The sequence below is a fragment of the Telmatherina bonti genome (assembly GCF_933228915.1).
Source record: "Telmatherina bonti genome assembly, chromosome: 8".
NCBI classification, from domain to species: domain Eukaryota; kingdom Metazoa; phylum Chordata; class Actinopteri; order Atheriniformes; family Telmatherinidae; genus Telmatherina; species Telmatherina bonti.
The window spans coordinates 24,894,764-24,910,466 of record NC_136626.1 but is presented as its reverse complement, the minus strand read 5'-3'; the positions used below and the strand labels follow the sequence as shown (position 1 = coordinate 24,910,466).

The following is a 15,703-nucleotide window of genomic DNA, read 5'->3' as shown; positions in this document are numbered from 1 at the left end:
CCTTAATGGATATTTGGGTCTGTTGTTCAGTGTATCTGCACTTTGCTCTTCTCCAGGCTACCAGAGACAACTGACCTACAAACGGCAGGATGGATCATATAGTGCCTTTGGCGAAAGGGATTCCTCTGGCAGTATGTGGTGAGTCATTCTAGGTGTAGTTGTTGAAGTTTACACAACTCACACCATCCAAGATATGCTTACCCCTGGCAACATTCTTTAGCTTTAACTGGGGCATAGGTCACAGGACAAAACAGAGGTTTCGGTCAAAATCAGAGTTTAGCTCAAATGGATCTTTCCCTGTGGAAATACTGGTATAGAGTGTTTCCTTCATGTTTTTAAGGTCGGCAGGCAGAATACATTATTTCAGGATTTTTCTAAATCAGTGCTCTCGATGGGGAGCTCCTTTGCTTGTATTTTGAGGCCCAGGCGCAAAGTGCATTCCTCTGGATGATTTATGAGTTGAGGTGGGTATTATGATATTTAATAGAGCTAACACTGTGAAACAGCAGGTTATATAAACGCCAGAGAATTGTAAACGAACTGCGTAATTGGATCCCAGAGGCAGGCAAAGTCGTCGGGATTTATTTGCAGTTAATCTGGGTTCATATCCGAGCCACTGGACGCATGCTGCTTTGACCTCACAAACAAGCTTTAAATGCCACTATTGGAGACAGTGTTGTAGGTTGTCTGGAGCCAGTTCACCAAATGGCTCTTTACCTTTCCATTTTTTTGGGGGGACATTTCATAGAAAAGAAAAATGATGCATGCCACCTAATGACCCACAACTTAGGTGTAGGTAGTAACATTAAAATGAGATGGAAAGCTTGAATTCTTCACCTGATGAGTACTAGAGGATGCTAAGATATGACAAGCAGCAGTCTGGCGTTTTCTTTGGCACTTACGACAACATGTGCAGGCTGTGGGCACAACACAGAGGTTGAACCTGCAGTAAACCTACATCACACGTTATGAATAAATCAACAACACAATCTCATGCAAAACAAGCTAGCTTTTGTTTTAGTTCCAGTGTTAATAAGTAGGTCAGTTCTACTACTGCCTGCTTTAAAGCAGCCAGTAATGCCGCTGTGTTAATGTTTCACAGCATATTAAAATCTATCGCAGTGGAGATTGACAGGATCTAAAAATCATGAGGGAGTATCAACAGCTCCCAATAATGTTTTGTTGTTCAGGTTTTTCCATTTTCAATGCCAGGACTGTTAACAATACAGAAAGAAGTCGGAAAGCTCGGTGGCTGGTGGAAAGGTGGGGGACTCTTTCAAATAATTTCTAACATAAAGAACTAATCCTTTTAGTTAAAAAAAAAATCATAAACTGAACACAAAATAAATTAAAATAGATTTCAAAGTTGTAATATAGATATGTTGTGCTAAGGATACCAAGAAATGACTCTCAGTCCAGTGATCAGATCCTGAGCCACCTCGGTGTCTTCAGCTTTAATTTTAAGATGGTGGTCTTCCTTTAACTGCAAGGCTGCAAGTACAATCCCCAGTTTACCCAGTTTACTTGTTAAGGAGTCCTTGATTAGTGTTTGCAAAATAATCAGTTTTAAAATTAGAGCTGCTCACAGGTTATTCACAACATATTTTGTTTCCATTAAATCTTGCTGTTAGGATATGAAATCAAAAGCAAATTGTTTATTAAATGTGTTTTTGAAACTTCACAACGGAACATTTATGGGTTGTGTGTGAAGGTCAATATGACTCAGAAGACACGATAAGTTAAGGGCCGTTCAGCACTTGTGATTTTTAAAACAACTTTGAGGATAACAATAAAAGCAAGATGTTAAACTTCTTTAAAGCTGGGGTAAGTAATCTTGCTCAGAGACATATTTTTTACTCTGGGTGAAGTGGATTTTAGAATGGAGCAGAACCTTTTCATTTCTCATGCAGTGATATTGTTAGCTTGTAGCTCTACATGTTAAGGCTGGCATTTGTCCCAGCCTTTTGACTAATCTGACAGGATTTGTAATGTTAGAGGGCGAAATATCCCAGAATAAAGAAACTGATATCTACTACTATTGTAGATGTAGTTATTTATTTTAAAAAAACAGAGCTGTTTGGGGCCTGTGCATTATAATATATAATATAGCCAACTATGCTGTCTAGTGGGTAAAAGTTGTCCCTGTCATCACCTGGAAAGAAGCCTGTTTCTCTAAGATCAACCTTGGTTTTATCATGGAGCACTCTTGTGTGTTGTCTTTAAAAAAAAAAGAAAAAAACCTTCAGATCTAGTCTTTGAAGTTTGCAGCTGGATAACAGTAACTCAGAGAGTGAATTTAGAAGTGGGAAGTTAGAAAACAGGAGGAAGAATAACGGAAGGGGGGGATCACGACAGGGGGGGCCCTTGTCAGGGCCTGAGGAGTGGAAGTGAGCTTCCCACGTGCTTCCTTCCTACTCCAAACTAATGCACATTTACACTTTCCAGTATGTTTCCCTGAGGCCCAGTATATAAAGTCAGTGACACAATGTTACTTAATGTTATGAAAATTCTAACAGGCCTGTGACTTCAGTTTTGTCTCAGGGGGAGAATAAATCCAGGTTCCAGCCAGGGAAGATTTAATGTTTCGGTTTATGAAGCACTATTCCTTTTCCTGTTCATCCCCCCCGGTGCTCCTTTCTTGGATTATGATCCTACTTAAGAGCTGTGCTGAGAAACAGAGTGTGACCTGTTTGTGTGTTCCTTCATTTCTATCTTTTAGGTTTCTTTCGTTTCACAGTAAACAACTTACCTCATCTTATAAGTCACTTGTGGTCGCTGGTGCTGTAATGGAATGTCTTGCTGTCACTGTGCAGTTATTGGCCAAAGACTGCAGTTTTCAACCACTACCGGGAGGTCTGTTGTTTATGGACGAGTGTGTGTTTATTAGCTCAGTCATGTCCCCAGGGCTGACCTTGACTTTTACTCCATTGCTCCCCTGGTTCTTCTCCTCCGTGGTCCCCTAAAACCATGGTTCATAAACTTTCAGTTGTACTCCCAGGCCAACTTGATTCACAACCTTCATCCCTTGGTTCCATGTTTGCATGAGTTGGAGTGCTTTTGGGGAGTCTTCAGCTAACAAACAGAAACATAACTTGATTGGCCCATGTGCAGTTTCACATCCCCAAGAGCACAGCTGCCCCATCCTGTGGAACAGATCAAACTTTTGCCAAATCCATCTGCTCCCCTCTTTATTCCTTTCTTTCTTTTTCCTTCCATTAAAATCCATGTATAAATACAAGTCCTTGTAGACAAAAAACACCCCTCCATCTTTGTTTTTCTTTGGTAGCCCCCACTCCCTATATGTGATGTTATAAAAAACTTTACATAGTCTAATGAATATTGAATTTTTTTTTTTTTTTTTTTTTTTAAAAAGGGTTTATTGAGGGGGGTTAACTAGTTTTAGAAGTTTGCCAGCACATGTTGTAAAGGGATAGACTGGTGACCTGTCCAGGTTGTACCCTGACTTTCACCTACTAATTGCTAGGATAGCCCTCTCGCTTCTTCACTCCTATCTGTCTTTCCTCTAGGTTGACAGCGTTTGTGTTGAAGTCTTTCGCTCAGTCTCGGGGCTTCATCTTCATTGATCCGGAGGAGCTTCGTGCAGCGAAGTCTTGGCTCATCAAGCATCAGCGAGATGACGGAATTTTCCCTGCTATGGGACGCATCCTAAACAAAGACCTGCAGGTTGGTCCATGTCTCGGTAAAGGTGATGTAAAAGACTTTTTGATTTTCCTCCTGCGACCTGGGAATTGTTCAGGGCCAGATATTTTAAAAGACGTATCAGCTCTTAGCATTAACCCAAGGGAGCTAGAAGCAAGGAGATAAGGCCAGTAGCAGAAGTCTGTTTGGCACTTATATTTCTGAGGGTTACTGACACATTAAATTCAGTTGGCAATATTGGATTAAAGTAAATATAAACTACTCACAAACATGGTGTGGAAGGAGATGTTCAACTTTCAGGTAAGATTGATTGAAAATATAAAAAATCCTGTTCCACTGATATTACATCATGAACGTAGAATATTAAAGCAGCAACAAGCAAGGGTACATCCTGAATCTCAAACAGTTTATTGAAACGTAACTTAACAACAGCTATACGTATACATAAAATAATGTCAATGCCTCAACAACTTGTCATGTGTTAGGTGTTGTCTTGGTCTGATGTTACGAAATCAGAAGATTTAAATTAATGTTGTTTTGTTATTTTTAGGTTAATCACATCTTAGGGAATAGCCTATTGGACAATAAGTACCTAAACACTGAGAAGATATTCTTGTTCATTCAAAACGATACAGAAGGTCAATTTCACTTTAACTGCAAAGATTACAAATGCATTTTATGTACATTCTGACATCATACAAATAGCCCAAAGTTGCTAAATTTTTGTGAATAACATATATGTTTTCACAACATTTAATGCAAATCTGACTGGAATAATTTAATACAACTGCAATTAAACAGTGATGTAGCTGTGACACAAGTTGATTCAAAATGATTCCTCTCATACATGAACATCTCATTTGGCTAAATGTTACCGCATTTCCTGCACTTACATCTTTGTTAGGATGGAGAAAGATCTGACGCCAAAGGGAGAAATCAAGAGTGTGAAAATTGATAAACAGCATAACTTGGAAATTATTCATAACTCTGAGATGTGTTTGCTACAACAGAGGACCATGCACCTAGAGCGGTGCTCTTCAAGGGTCTTTAAGGGTAACTGTCCTGCAGTTTTTCTGTTTTCTTTGTACAGGATCATTGTGCAGAACTTGACAACTTGTTGGATCCATTTTTTGAATGAAGTGCTTTGGAATAGGAACACATATAAAACCTGGAGGACAGTCACCATCATGGATGAGAGTCATAGAGCCCTGATGTACAATGATTAGTCTATTTCAGTGATTTCCACCTTGGTTAGCAGATGTGTCTTAAATTTTGCACCACCAGCTGTTATGTACACATCCTGGTGATAGGGGTGAGACTACTATAAACAACAGACTTTTCAGGATAAATGATATAATATGAAATTTAATGTCTTTTACCTTAAAAGCTGTTACTGCTGCACACATTACAGTAGAATATATATCAGCTAATGTTTGTTCAGCTCTACTTCTACTAGAAGTTAAATCATATTTATCCTGGAAAGAGAGAGTGAAAGCTGGAGAGAATCATCAGGATATTATATTAAGCAAAAAAATAATTTATGATTTTGTCCACAGGGAGGGATCCATGGGAAGATTTCCCTCACAGCCTATGTAGTAGCAGCTCTATTGGAAACAGGGATAAACACAGAGGTAAGAAGTCCAACGTAACACAACAGTCTGCCTCTCCCTTCTCTGTCACTCTCCTGAGGGAAGTGTTTTGTGCAGCAACTCATGTTTAATTTGGCAGCTTTAAACAAAAACAAGTAAAAAATTTTCCTGCGCCTGATGAGTCAGTTATTCTGGATGCAGCGGTTTGAAATGTGATTTATTGTATTATTGGATTTTAATTATGTGGAGGAACCCTTAATGTGCTACCAGTCCAACTCTTCACACCATCTCAGCTCATGTGTGGACGTATTGCTGCATTCCTGATACTTGTGAAGATGGATGTGCTGGCGTTCAGCCCACTCAAATTGGTTTTGCCCCAGCGCTCTTAATGTAACGTCTATTCATGTTTGAACTACCTCAAAAGATTCAGGCGGACATGCACAGGCAGTTAAGTCCCACGAAAAACACCTCTGCAGAATTGTTAATCTATTCACTACTTTCCTTATTACTTTGACTCTTATTCCTTATTTCACTTAAAGCTAAGATAAGTTATTGCATTTCAAAAAGGATTAAAAAAAAAGTGTACCTTTTTTAGGAGACAACAATAATAATCTTCACCTTTAATCATTTGATTACATTTGTCTTTGCTTTCCAGTTGATCAAAATAGCTACCTCTTTAGCATTTTATCTCTCTCTGGCAGTTCTCCATACAGCTGTCTCTTATATTTTTTTGCTCTATCTATTCAAAATAAGATTCTTCCAAGAATCTGCCCTTTTACTGCTGATAAAGACTGAAAAGGTATCCCATCACTTCAAAGCAGTATCTCCATCTTCCTTCCAACTTCACTTAATTAAAAGATGACTGCTGCAATTACAGTGAGTGGTTTTGGAGGCCTGTCATCTCACAGACGAGAGGGAAGGTCACATCTGCATGAGATGAAAGTCAACTTCCTCTCAACTTTTTAATGGACAAAATAAATGTTCATTCATAACCAAATTTGCCTAAAAAGAACTGTTGGGGGAGTTGGATAGGCAGCCTCCTTTTACAGCTGAACACCAGATAAAATAGCATTAATCATGTATGTGCAAAAATGATCCTACATCCGAGTTATTTAAATGCTTCGGGGAAGTATGATACTGCATAGATTAATTCCTCTATGTGTTTTTCCACAAATTCTGAATTCTGGCCGATCATTTTATTGGTTTAACTAGTAAATTATGAGCAGTGGAGGCAATCAGTTTCAGAAGCTCCACTTTGTGTGAATCTTCACTTGGCTGCATTTTGTAAGCAAACAATGCCTGAAATTGCCAAATCTGCGACAGGAGGAGAAGGTGGCGGTGACCAAGGCCAAGGATTTCTTGGAGAGCAACACATACTCTGCTGATGATCCTTACACCACTGCCTTGTCTGCATATGCTTTGGCTCTACTGCGCAGCCCCTATGCCCCGCTGGCTCTGCGCCGCCTCAACCACATGGCCATCACACAAGGTACTACCACACATCACTGTGAGCTGCACGGTTGCTGCAGCATATGGATTACATTCAGTAAAAGCTCAGCAATGCTGACTACAGATGTACAAACAGGTTACAAGCAAAGAGCAGGTGGTTCCTGGAGGCATTTTGTAAAGACAAAATGAATCTGCCATAAGAAGAATCAGGCCACCAGCAATACAAAGTATAAAGTTAATTAGCTAAATAAAGGTTAAAACAAAAGATCTAAAGTTACAGCGTCCTGATCTTAGGCAGTGGTTCTCAAACTTTTTGAGTCACAGCCCTGGAGAGAACATACTTTGTCCTCAGCAGCAATCCAATACAACACTCTCTGTGCCCATTCTGTGTTTTATATGTTTTCCATTGACTTTTCCTTACTTTTTCTGTTGTCAAACTTTCTACTCATAAAGACATATTCAACCAAATCACAGAGAAAATGAAAATGCGCTTATTTGAAAACAATAAATATTCCCCAAGAACAATGAAGGTACAGAACTTGATGCTCTTGATTCAGTGTGTCACATAGCATAAACAATCTGTCCGGTGCTTGTTTTTTTCCCCACAATTCTTGTCGCTGTAGATGGACTCACTCACTGGAGTCTGACTGGCAGCACTGTGACTGATGAAGACACTTTCATGGGCTTCAGTGATGGCCTCTCTCAGTCAGGTATCTGTTATAAAAGTATTAACCCTACAAGAACATAGTTTCCTACTATTATTATGGTTTTTTTTATGTGTTTGAAACTCAGTTTAAATTCATGAAACTACTCTTCAAAGTCCATTTTTATTTGATCCCAGTGGTGTCAGCAGAGGTGGAAATGACAGCTTATGGTCTTCTGACCTACACCCTACTGGGGGATGTGGCTTCTGCTTTGCCTGTGGTCAAATGGCTCTCCCAACAAAGGAATGCCTTAGGTGGCTTTTCTTCCACACAGGTATCCTATTTTTCTGGTCTCTTTTATGTTAAAACAAGATTTTCTCACTTATCTTACATAAAGTTGTGACCACCAGCCTGATTTGAGTTGGAAATAAATTCTTTGGCCTTTTGGTTTTGTGGTGGAGTCTTTTCATGTTTGAGTTTGCTTCCCTCAGTTGCCATCAGATCCCATCAGGAAATGTTGATCAGGAGTTCAGACTCTTTGTCATGGTTTTTTGGACTTTCCTAAGCTATTTCTACAGGGCCCATTGTTGTTCTCTCTTACTCTTCCCAGCAGAATATTACATTCTTACTGATTGGGCAGTGTTTGTTATTTTAATATCCAAATTATGTCACTGCTAAACTATAAGTTAAATAGAAAACATGCTTTATTGATTCCAAAACTCAGTTCCACTTAAAATTCCCTTCCAGGACACATGTGTGGCTCTGCATGCTCTGTCAGAGTACGCCATCCTGTCCTACGTAGGAGGGGTAAATCTCACCATCTCACTGGCTTCCACCAATCTGGACTTCCAGGAGTCCTTTGAACTAAACAGGGACAACAAAAAACTCCTTCAGAGTATCAAGGTAAGTGTGGAATAAAACAAATGATTGGCTCCTCAGTCTTCCTTCATACACACGATGAGGGATAATCAAGTTTGCAAGCTGTTGTTTTTCAAATGTTTACCTAGGTTGACAGCCCTCTTACAAAATGAAGCGTGGGTTCTGCTTGACATTACCTATATTTCATGTGAGACATTTAACTTCAGAGAATGTATGGTCTATGGTGTTATTTGTAATTTAGATTTTTCTTGTATTATTATTACCTTGATTGACGAGCAGTTAGGCACCAGAGTCACACTTTGGCATTAAATGGTAATCTTCATGTTGCTTGCTCAGCTGTGCAGCAGCCAGGACCTTTTTCTTAATGCCAAACATAACCAGGCTCACCTGTGGTGGATTTCCCAAAAGTTGGTCAGTTGATTTAGGAACTGGACTTTATTTGCCCATTTGCCCACACACAAAACAAACTTGACAGTGTTGGGAAAATCTACCTGTGCTGTGTTGGTGTAATGGCTCCATCAGCCAGCTGGAGAGATTCAGGTGTGAACGCAGCGGCTTTTTTCTGCAAGGCATGTTTCCCTGCTATGATTAGTGGTGTCAGCTTAATTGGGGGCAATTAAGGGCTTCTGGTTAGTAGCCAGGGAGCCGCAAGTGGCAGTACAGCCGCCTACAGCATTCATCCAGTTGATAAATGACTCACTCACCTCTCCCTGCCCCCTCTGACTCTCTTTGTTTCTGTCTCTCTTTTTTTTCAGATCCCCAGTATCCCCACAGGCCTTTTTGTCAGTGCTAAAGGAGAGGGCTGCTGTCTCATGCAGGTATTGAAATGCAAGTTTGAAGGCTTGAAAACTATGTCGAGTGTAGCTATAATTATCTGCTTACTATTGTGATTCACTCCAAGAATCTGGAAGCAGAAATATGTCAGATCCACTTTGCCCCAAATTCCACCTTAAAATTTGGAGTCAACAGTTTCAGTTTTCTATTTGTACAACGACAAACATGGACTACATTTATAAACAAATGTAGTTACAGCTTTAAAACTAAAGATATCACAAATGGAAAAGCATGTATGATCAAAAATGTTTACAGTCCCAGTTTAGGAAACTTAGGAAAGTATTAATTAATCTGTAAATGAAAGATCAAACCACAATAAAAGGTTTTACAGTGAGCCGTGTAGAGCTTAAGATCACTTTAGTTTACTCTGACAACCCAGTCAGCAGCACTATGGCTTTAATGAAAAGCTGACCAGTCACAGAGAGTCTCGCCCGAGCATGTGTTTGTAGACAAACTGTAGGAAATGTAACTCCAGGTTTACTATTTACTATCTCTGCAAGTGAATCAAATCACACTGAAGTAGCGTGATTTGATTCAGTGTGTCCAGTTCTGGGAAAATGCTTTTTCTGTGAAATAAAGAAACATCACATTAGCTGGTTGTGCCTCAGCTGAAGTAGGGCTCGGCTAATTGCTATGCCTAGAATTACCTATAGTTTAATATGTCTTTTATTTGAGCGCCCTTTTTGCTCCTGTCTTTTCAAATTCCCCCTGATTCTATTCTAATTTTTGAGTCCCTTGGTTTAAGAAAGCAAACAGAAAAAAAAAAAAAAAAAAAAAACTGGTGAGGCAAAAGCAGCTGCTCATTCTGTATTTAGGTCATGCTAACACCTAGTCACTTGGTGGGCATTTAATACTGTAGTTTAGCTAAAGAATGGGGAAAACTAAGCCTGTGAGTTAGTAATGGAGCAGTGTCCTTTGTCTAAGAAAATAAATCCCCCCATTGTGTGGACTTTATGCTTTTTAACTTGCAGACATTAAGCATGCAGAGAAAACTACAACTCCCTGAAAAAAGTAAAAAGGCCATAAGAGTATTATTTCATCTTTGAAGTTTGAGAGTGGCACTTTGAAGCCATACAACCATTAAATGTCTGAATTTGGAGCCAAAGATTGATACGAGCCTATTAAAGTTTGCTGATCTCATTAGTGTTTTAACCAAAAACCATTGTAGTTGTTAGAAGTACCTGAGTCATGTGAATACTTGTTAATGGAAATGTGCACATGTATAAGTAACTTGCTTATGCAAAGCTATCCATGGCGACAGCTTGATTTGAAAAGGTTAAAGGTTCTTTAACGTTCTTTCTGCTTGTCTTGTTTGTGTGTCTGTAGATTGATGTGTCTTATAACGTACCTGACCCAGTAGCAAAGCCAGCTTTTCAGCTGAAGGTGGATCTGAAAGAGCCTTTTCAAGCACAACACCTGCAGGCCTCTTCCTCCACTTCCCGACTCCCAACTTCCCGCTCACGGAGCAAAGCCAACAATCGATCTGAACTTAACCGGAAGCGACGGGCAACCATTGACGATGATGACCCAGCAGCCCACCAGGACAAAATGGACTTTCACATCTCCTTAGAAGTTTGTGCCAGGTATTATCATGCTCATGCCCAGACCTGCTTCTATGTAACTTATATTAGTCCTGACTTCTTTTGGGCTTTTCTGTCTAGGTGGCTACATTCAGGGTCTTCCAACATGGCAGTCATAGAGGTTCCTATGATTTCTGGCTTTCGAGCAGATGTCGAAAGTTTGGAGAGGGTATGTAATCGCATTACCAGAAGTTTACCCAAAAGATACTTTCTGAGGGTTGTTTTTTTTGGTGATTATAGTGATGGAAGAAGTAGTCAGGTAGGAACCAGACGGATGCATCCACATCTGGGAACCATTTACAAAAAGCAGTATGTCATGGAATTTTTCAGGCTCATCCTGTTTTCTTCTGAAATTCCTTCAAAAACCACACTCGCACGTACACAATCACACCCACAAAGGATGCGTACCTCAGCTTACTCACATAAACAGACCCACATGTAGTCGGCATGGATTTTATTGTTGCGGTACAGTTGAAAGTGTTTTATGTAAATATTTGTCAGCACTGGAAGCCGGCAAGTTTTGTCTGATATTGTCTTTTTTTGCAGAACATTTAACAGCTCCTGGCAACATCTTTCCAATAGGGATGGGCATTCTAGGTGCTGCTTGAAGATATTACTTGCATTATTTGTCTGTGTTTGTAATATGTCTGTCATAGTATAGGAAATTGTCTTGAAGGTGGGGGTTCTCCCACGAGTCTGAGGCCATTAGGTATCTTTTAAATATACTGTTTATTAAAGACAGAGAAAAGAGACAAATATACCCCCAATAAATATAGTTGTGGATTGTTGGATGCTTATTAAGTGGGTGAATTGAGCAACGTGTGTATTAAGGTAGATAACCTTAGCAGATATCCATAGATAGTAAACTGTAACAAACTTTAGTCTGCAGGCTTCCATGTCCCTTTTTGACTACTAATAAAAATGTGAAACACACACACACACACACACAGTTGTAAGCATGCCACTTGAGGTTGATTTGAGTTGTATGGCTCAGTTTACACCCATGTCGGCCTCTGTTGAATTTTATTACCGTCTGCTTGACTGCCACCTACATTCCTCAATTTACAGTGGCAAGTTTAGCTTTACAGTTTGTTGCTTTTATGGATGTTGTGGTCATGACTGATTAGTATAAGGCCTGGATTATAGCTACCATAGTCATGGCCTCTTGTTTCCAAATGAACTATACTGAATGAAGAAAACATTGCAGTTTTGGATGAGTTCATTGACTAAATTTAGTTAACAAACATAGGTTTTGTCAACACAGGCCTGTGTGTGTGTGTGTGTGTGTAGAGGACACGTAATGACGTGCTCGGTGGTACCATCAGGAAAGGTGCCTCACAAAATCCAACTAACCAAAGACTGACACCTTTGACAGATTGAAATATCCTCCTGCTGAGGAAGTTCACTTTTGGCTCTTAATGCACAAGCATGTAGATTCACAGTAAATAGCATTTTCATCACTCATTGATATATAACAGGGGTGTCCAAAGTTGGTCCTCATGGGCCACGATCCTGCAGGTTTTGAAATATGCCTGCTCTAACACACCTGGCTCAAATTAATGAGTCATTTTTCAGAACTTTGTGAGCTGCTGGAGTCAAGTGTGTTAGAGCAGGAATATATATGTGACCCTCAAGAACAGGAGCCGGACAACTCTGACACACAGTATCATTTAAACATAAGATTCACAAAACACCAAACGCGTGTGTCTATGAAATACTGTTGAGGTGATTGCAAAAGAAAACATTTTCAGTTTTTAAAGATATATTTTCTACCATGACACTCATTCCCCACGCAGAATGCACATGCATGGAATATTTCATGTTGTCTGTAGAGTAAATGGAGTTGCAGAGCATATCACTGATCATATGACAGATGGGTGGTTAAAGCAGAAAAAATAGAGCTCTATAAATTGTGCTTTAATTGTGATCTGTAATCAGAAGTAAATCAGCCAAAGGAATGATATGCTGACATCTAGGATTTGGCTAAAGACTGTTATGCTCCGTGACACATTTATCTGGCTTGCATGAAAATGACAAACTATTGACCTTATGGGTTTATTCATTCCAATTTTTAATTAGTTTCTGTAAACTACAGAAGGCATGAAATGGAACTGTCCGATCTGCAGTGGTGCTGATTACCACTGATTTCTATAATGATGACTTCAGCTGGGTTAAACAAAGTATTGGTGGTTTGATTCCAAGTCCTCTCTTACATTTTCCTTCGTTTTTAAAACATTTTTTCTTAGAATTTGGAATGATGTATAAAAGGGTAAATACTAATTTGCAAATGTCATAAACCCATGTGTTATTTTTAATAGAACATAAACAACAAATCAGATGTTAAAATGTAGATGTTTTACTATTTTGGCTCATTTTAAATTGGATTGGAGCAAAACGTATTTAAAAAGTTGGAACACGGGGAACAAAATGCAGTAAGAGTAATTGGAACCAGTCAAAAACAACTAGAGGAGCATCTTATAACTAATTCAATTAAATGGATACAGGTCGGTAACATGACTGGGTGTAAAAGGAGCATTTCAGAGAGCAAGATGCCCTCCCACAAACTACAGTGTATATCATTATCAAAAGATTCAGAGGATCAGGAGGCATCTCTGCGTAGGACAAGGTTGAGTGTCAAAACCAGATGCTTGTAATCCTAGGGTCTTCAGATGGCGCTACATTAAAAAGGGGCAAGATTCTTCCGTGGAAATCACTGCATGGTAAAGGGAGCACTTCCGAAAATCACTGTGAACACAGTTCACAGCTCAATTCATCATGCAAAGATTGAAATATGAGTCACAAACGGCAGTTACTTCTCAGGGTCAGTGCTCATTTTCAGAAGTTTGAAGTACAGTGGAAAACTTTTCTATGATCAGATTATTCAAAATGAGCAATTCTTACAAATTCAAAAGCCTGCAACTGTGATGACACATCTGTGAAGTCTTTCTGAAAGCTGAAAAATACAAAGCAACATCTGCTCTCATCAGTACCGTGGTCCATTCAGGGAAAGTTTGCAGATTTCAGCAAGACATAATGCTAAACCACACACTGCATCCATCACAACAACAGGGCTTCACTGGAGAAGAGTGCTGGTGCTAAACTGGCCTGCCTGCAGTCTAAACCTCATCAAGAGAATGTATTTGCTGCATCATAAACAAAAAACATCTGGTAGGAAAGACCTTGTTGAGCATCTACAGTCTTGCATCATTTGAGGAAACAACAACATTCCTCTACTAAAACTCCAGCAACTGGTTTCCTCGTTTCCCAGATGTTTTCAGACAGATGGTAAATAAAAAGGGAATGCTACACAATGATAAACATCTCCCTTGTTCTTTCTTAAGACGTGTGGCTGCCATCAAATTACATTTTTGTTAATAAATAAGAAAATGTTAATATTATATTGTTCGTGACTTATATATTTATGATATTCTAAGATCATCTCATTATGGTTTTATTTGCATTTTAAACAACATCAAAAAAATTTTTGGGGGGGGTAAAGTGGTTTAACTGCATTTTAGTTAAAAAGTTAGAAAATCTAATTTATTAGCAGAAGCTATAGTTTCTTCTTTCTTACAGCCATATTGCTTCATGTTTTTTGTGTTTTATTATAATATGCTATTGTTTATTCTCATAATAACATCATTCAGGTTCTTATGTTTTATTCTCTCCTGGGAATTAACAGAGACTTTTTCAATGAAGTTTTTATTTCTTTTGTGTGAATCTTTTTGTTAAATATTTTCCTTTTTTGAATGAATATCTTCCAACATGATATCTTCATCTAGCTTCTTTTTTTTTTGGCTTTATCATGATGTTGTTTCACTTGTTTGTTATACTTTTGTCTACTTTGACAGCTGCTGATGGACAAAAGAGTCGGTCTGAAGAGATACGAACTGAATGGGAGAAAAGTCTTGTTCTACTTTGATGAGGTGAATTTTATCACATTTTTTTTTATAGATATGCTAATCTCTGTGCCTGTGAAATATAGCAGAGTTTACTCAGTGTTTATCCTAACATTTTTCCGGTGAGTGTAAAAATGCTAGTGTGCATTCTTACATCTGTGCTCATGTATAATTATGTGTTTTACTTTTTCATAGATTCCCGGTCAGTGTATGACATGTGTGACCTTCCAAGCTGTCAGGGAATATATTGTGGGCAAGACCGCACCTGTTCCTGTCAAAATCTATGACTACTATGAACCAGGTTTGCCTTTGATAAATCTTTTAAGCACGGCTCTAGACAAAGAAAGCCACCTAACTTTTTACAATGTTTAAAGAGCCATCTTTTATCTATTTGTAAGAGCTGTCTTTTTATCTATTTGTGTATTTTTATGAGCATTTTTTTTTACCACTTTTTTAAAGTTATCAGACTATGAGAAATTTCATTATTCTTTGTAACTGCTGTGTTTGGCTTGCAGCATTTGAAGCCACTCGGTTCTACAACGTCAGTGAGAGTAGTCCACTTGCACGGGAGCTTTGTGATGGGCCTACTTGCAACGAGGTGGAGAGTTCCACCAATCAGTGGACAGGTGGGACATGTATGCTATGCCCATAATGGTTTGCAGATGCCTCACTTAAAAACAGTCACCTGACAAAAAAAAGACTTTCCTGCAGGTTTTGTGCAGGCGAACCAGTGCAACAACATGTTTGGATGTCTGGAGGAAGAGCAGTTTGAGCGTTGCACGTGCTACAGGGACTGTGGCTACGATGGGGAGCCTGTTTGCGGGTCAGACGGGCAGCTCTACCAGAATCAGTGTCAGATGGAGGTTTTTGCCTGTCGAAATGGGACACGCATCAAGCAGGTTCCACTGTCCCAGTGTTCACAAAGTAAGAACTCTCTCATTGCACTTCACTTTACATTTGATCTGTTCATCAAACTTACAGTTAGCAAAGCTGATGTAAAAAAGTAGACAAGCATCAAAGAAATCTTACATTATTTTAAGTCAACATCAAAACCCCACTCTAGAATACACATTTCCTGTCTAACAGGAATGTGCGTGTGCACTGCATCCTTTACTCAGGGCCACCCAAGACAATTGTTAGTGGAATAAAATGAAAATATATACCAGAAG

At 39.1% G+C, this 15,703-nt stretch overlaps 1 protein-coding gene across 1 annotated transcript in view; it reads left to right on the top strand.

Annotated features, from left to right (window-relative positions):
* Positions 1-15,703, top strand: part of cpamd8 (C3 and PZP like alpha-2-macroglobulin domain containing 8) — a 43,796-nt gene that overhangs the window by 23,618 nt on the left and 4,475 nt on the right. Inside the window, exons 28-41 of the mRNA XM_079245130.1 lie at positions 57-138; positions 3,528-3,684; positions 5,217-5,291; positions 6,573-6,738; positions 7,322-7,408; positions 7,540-7,676; positions 8,090-8,245; positions 8,977-9,039; positions 10,382-10,638; positions 10,717-10,804; positions 14,487-14,561; positions 14,730-14,835; positions 15,050-15,160; positions 15,246-15,458. Of these exons, the coding sequence (XP_079101256.1) occupies positions 57-138; positions 3,528-3,684; positions 5,217-5,291; positions 6,573-6,738; positions 7,322-7,408; positions 7,540-7,676; positions 8,090-8,245; positions 8,977-9,039; positions 10,382-10,638; positions 10,717-10,804; positions 14,487-14,561; positions 14,730-14,835; positions 15,050-15,160; positions 15,246-15,458 (1,773 nt within the window). The remainder of the gene's footprint in view (positions 1-56; positions 139-3,527; positions 3,685-5,216; positions 5,292-6,572; positions 6,739-7,321; positions 7,409-7,539; positions 7,677-8,089; positions 8,246-8,976; positions 9,040-10,381; positions 10,639-10,716; positions 10,805-14,486; positions 14,562-14,729; positions 14,836-15,049; positions 15,161-15,245; positions 15,459-15,703) is intronic.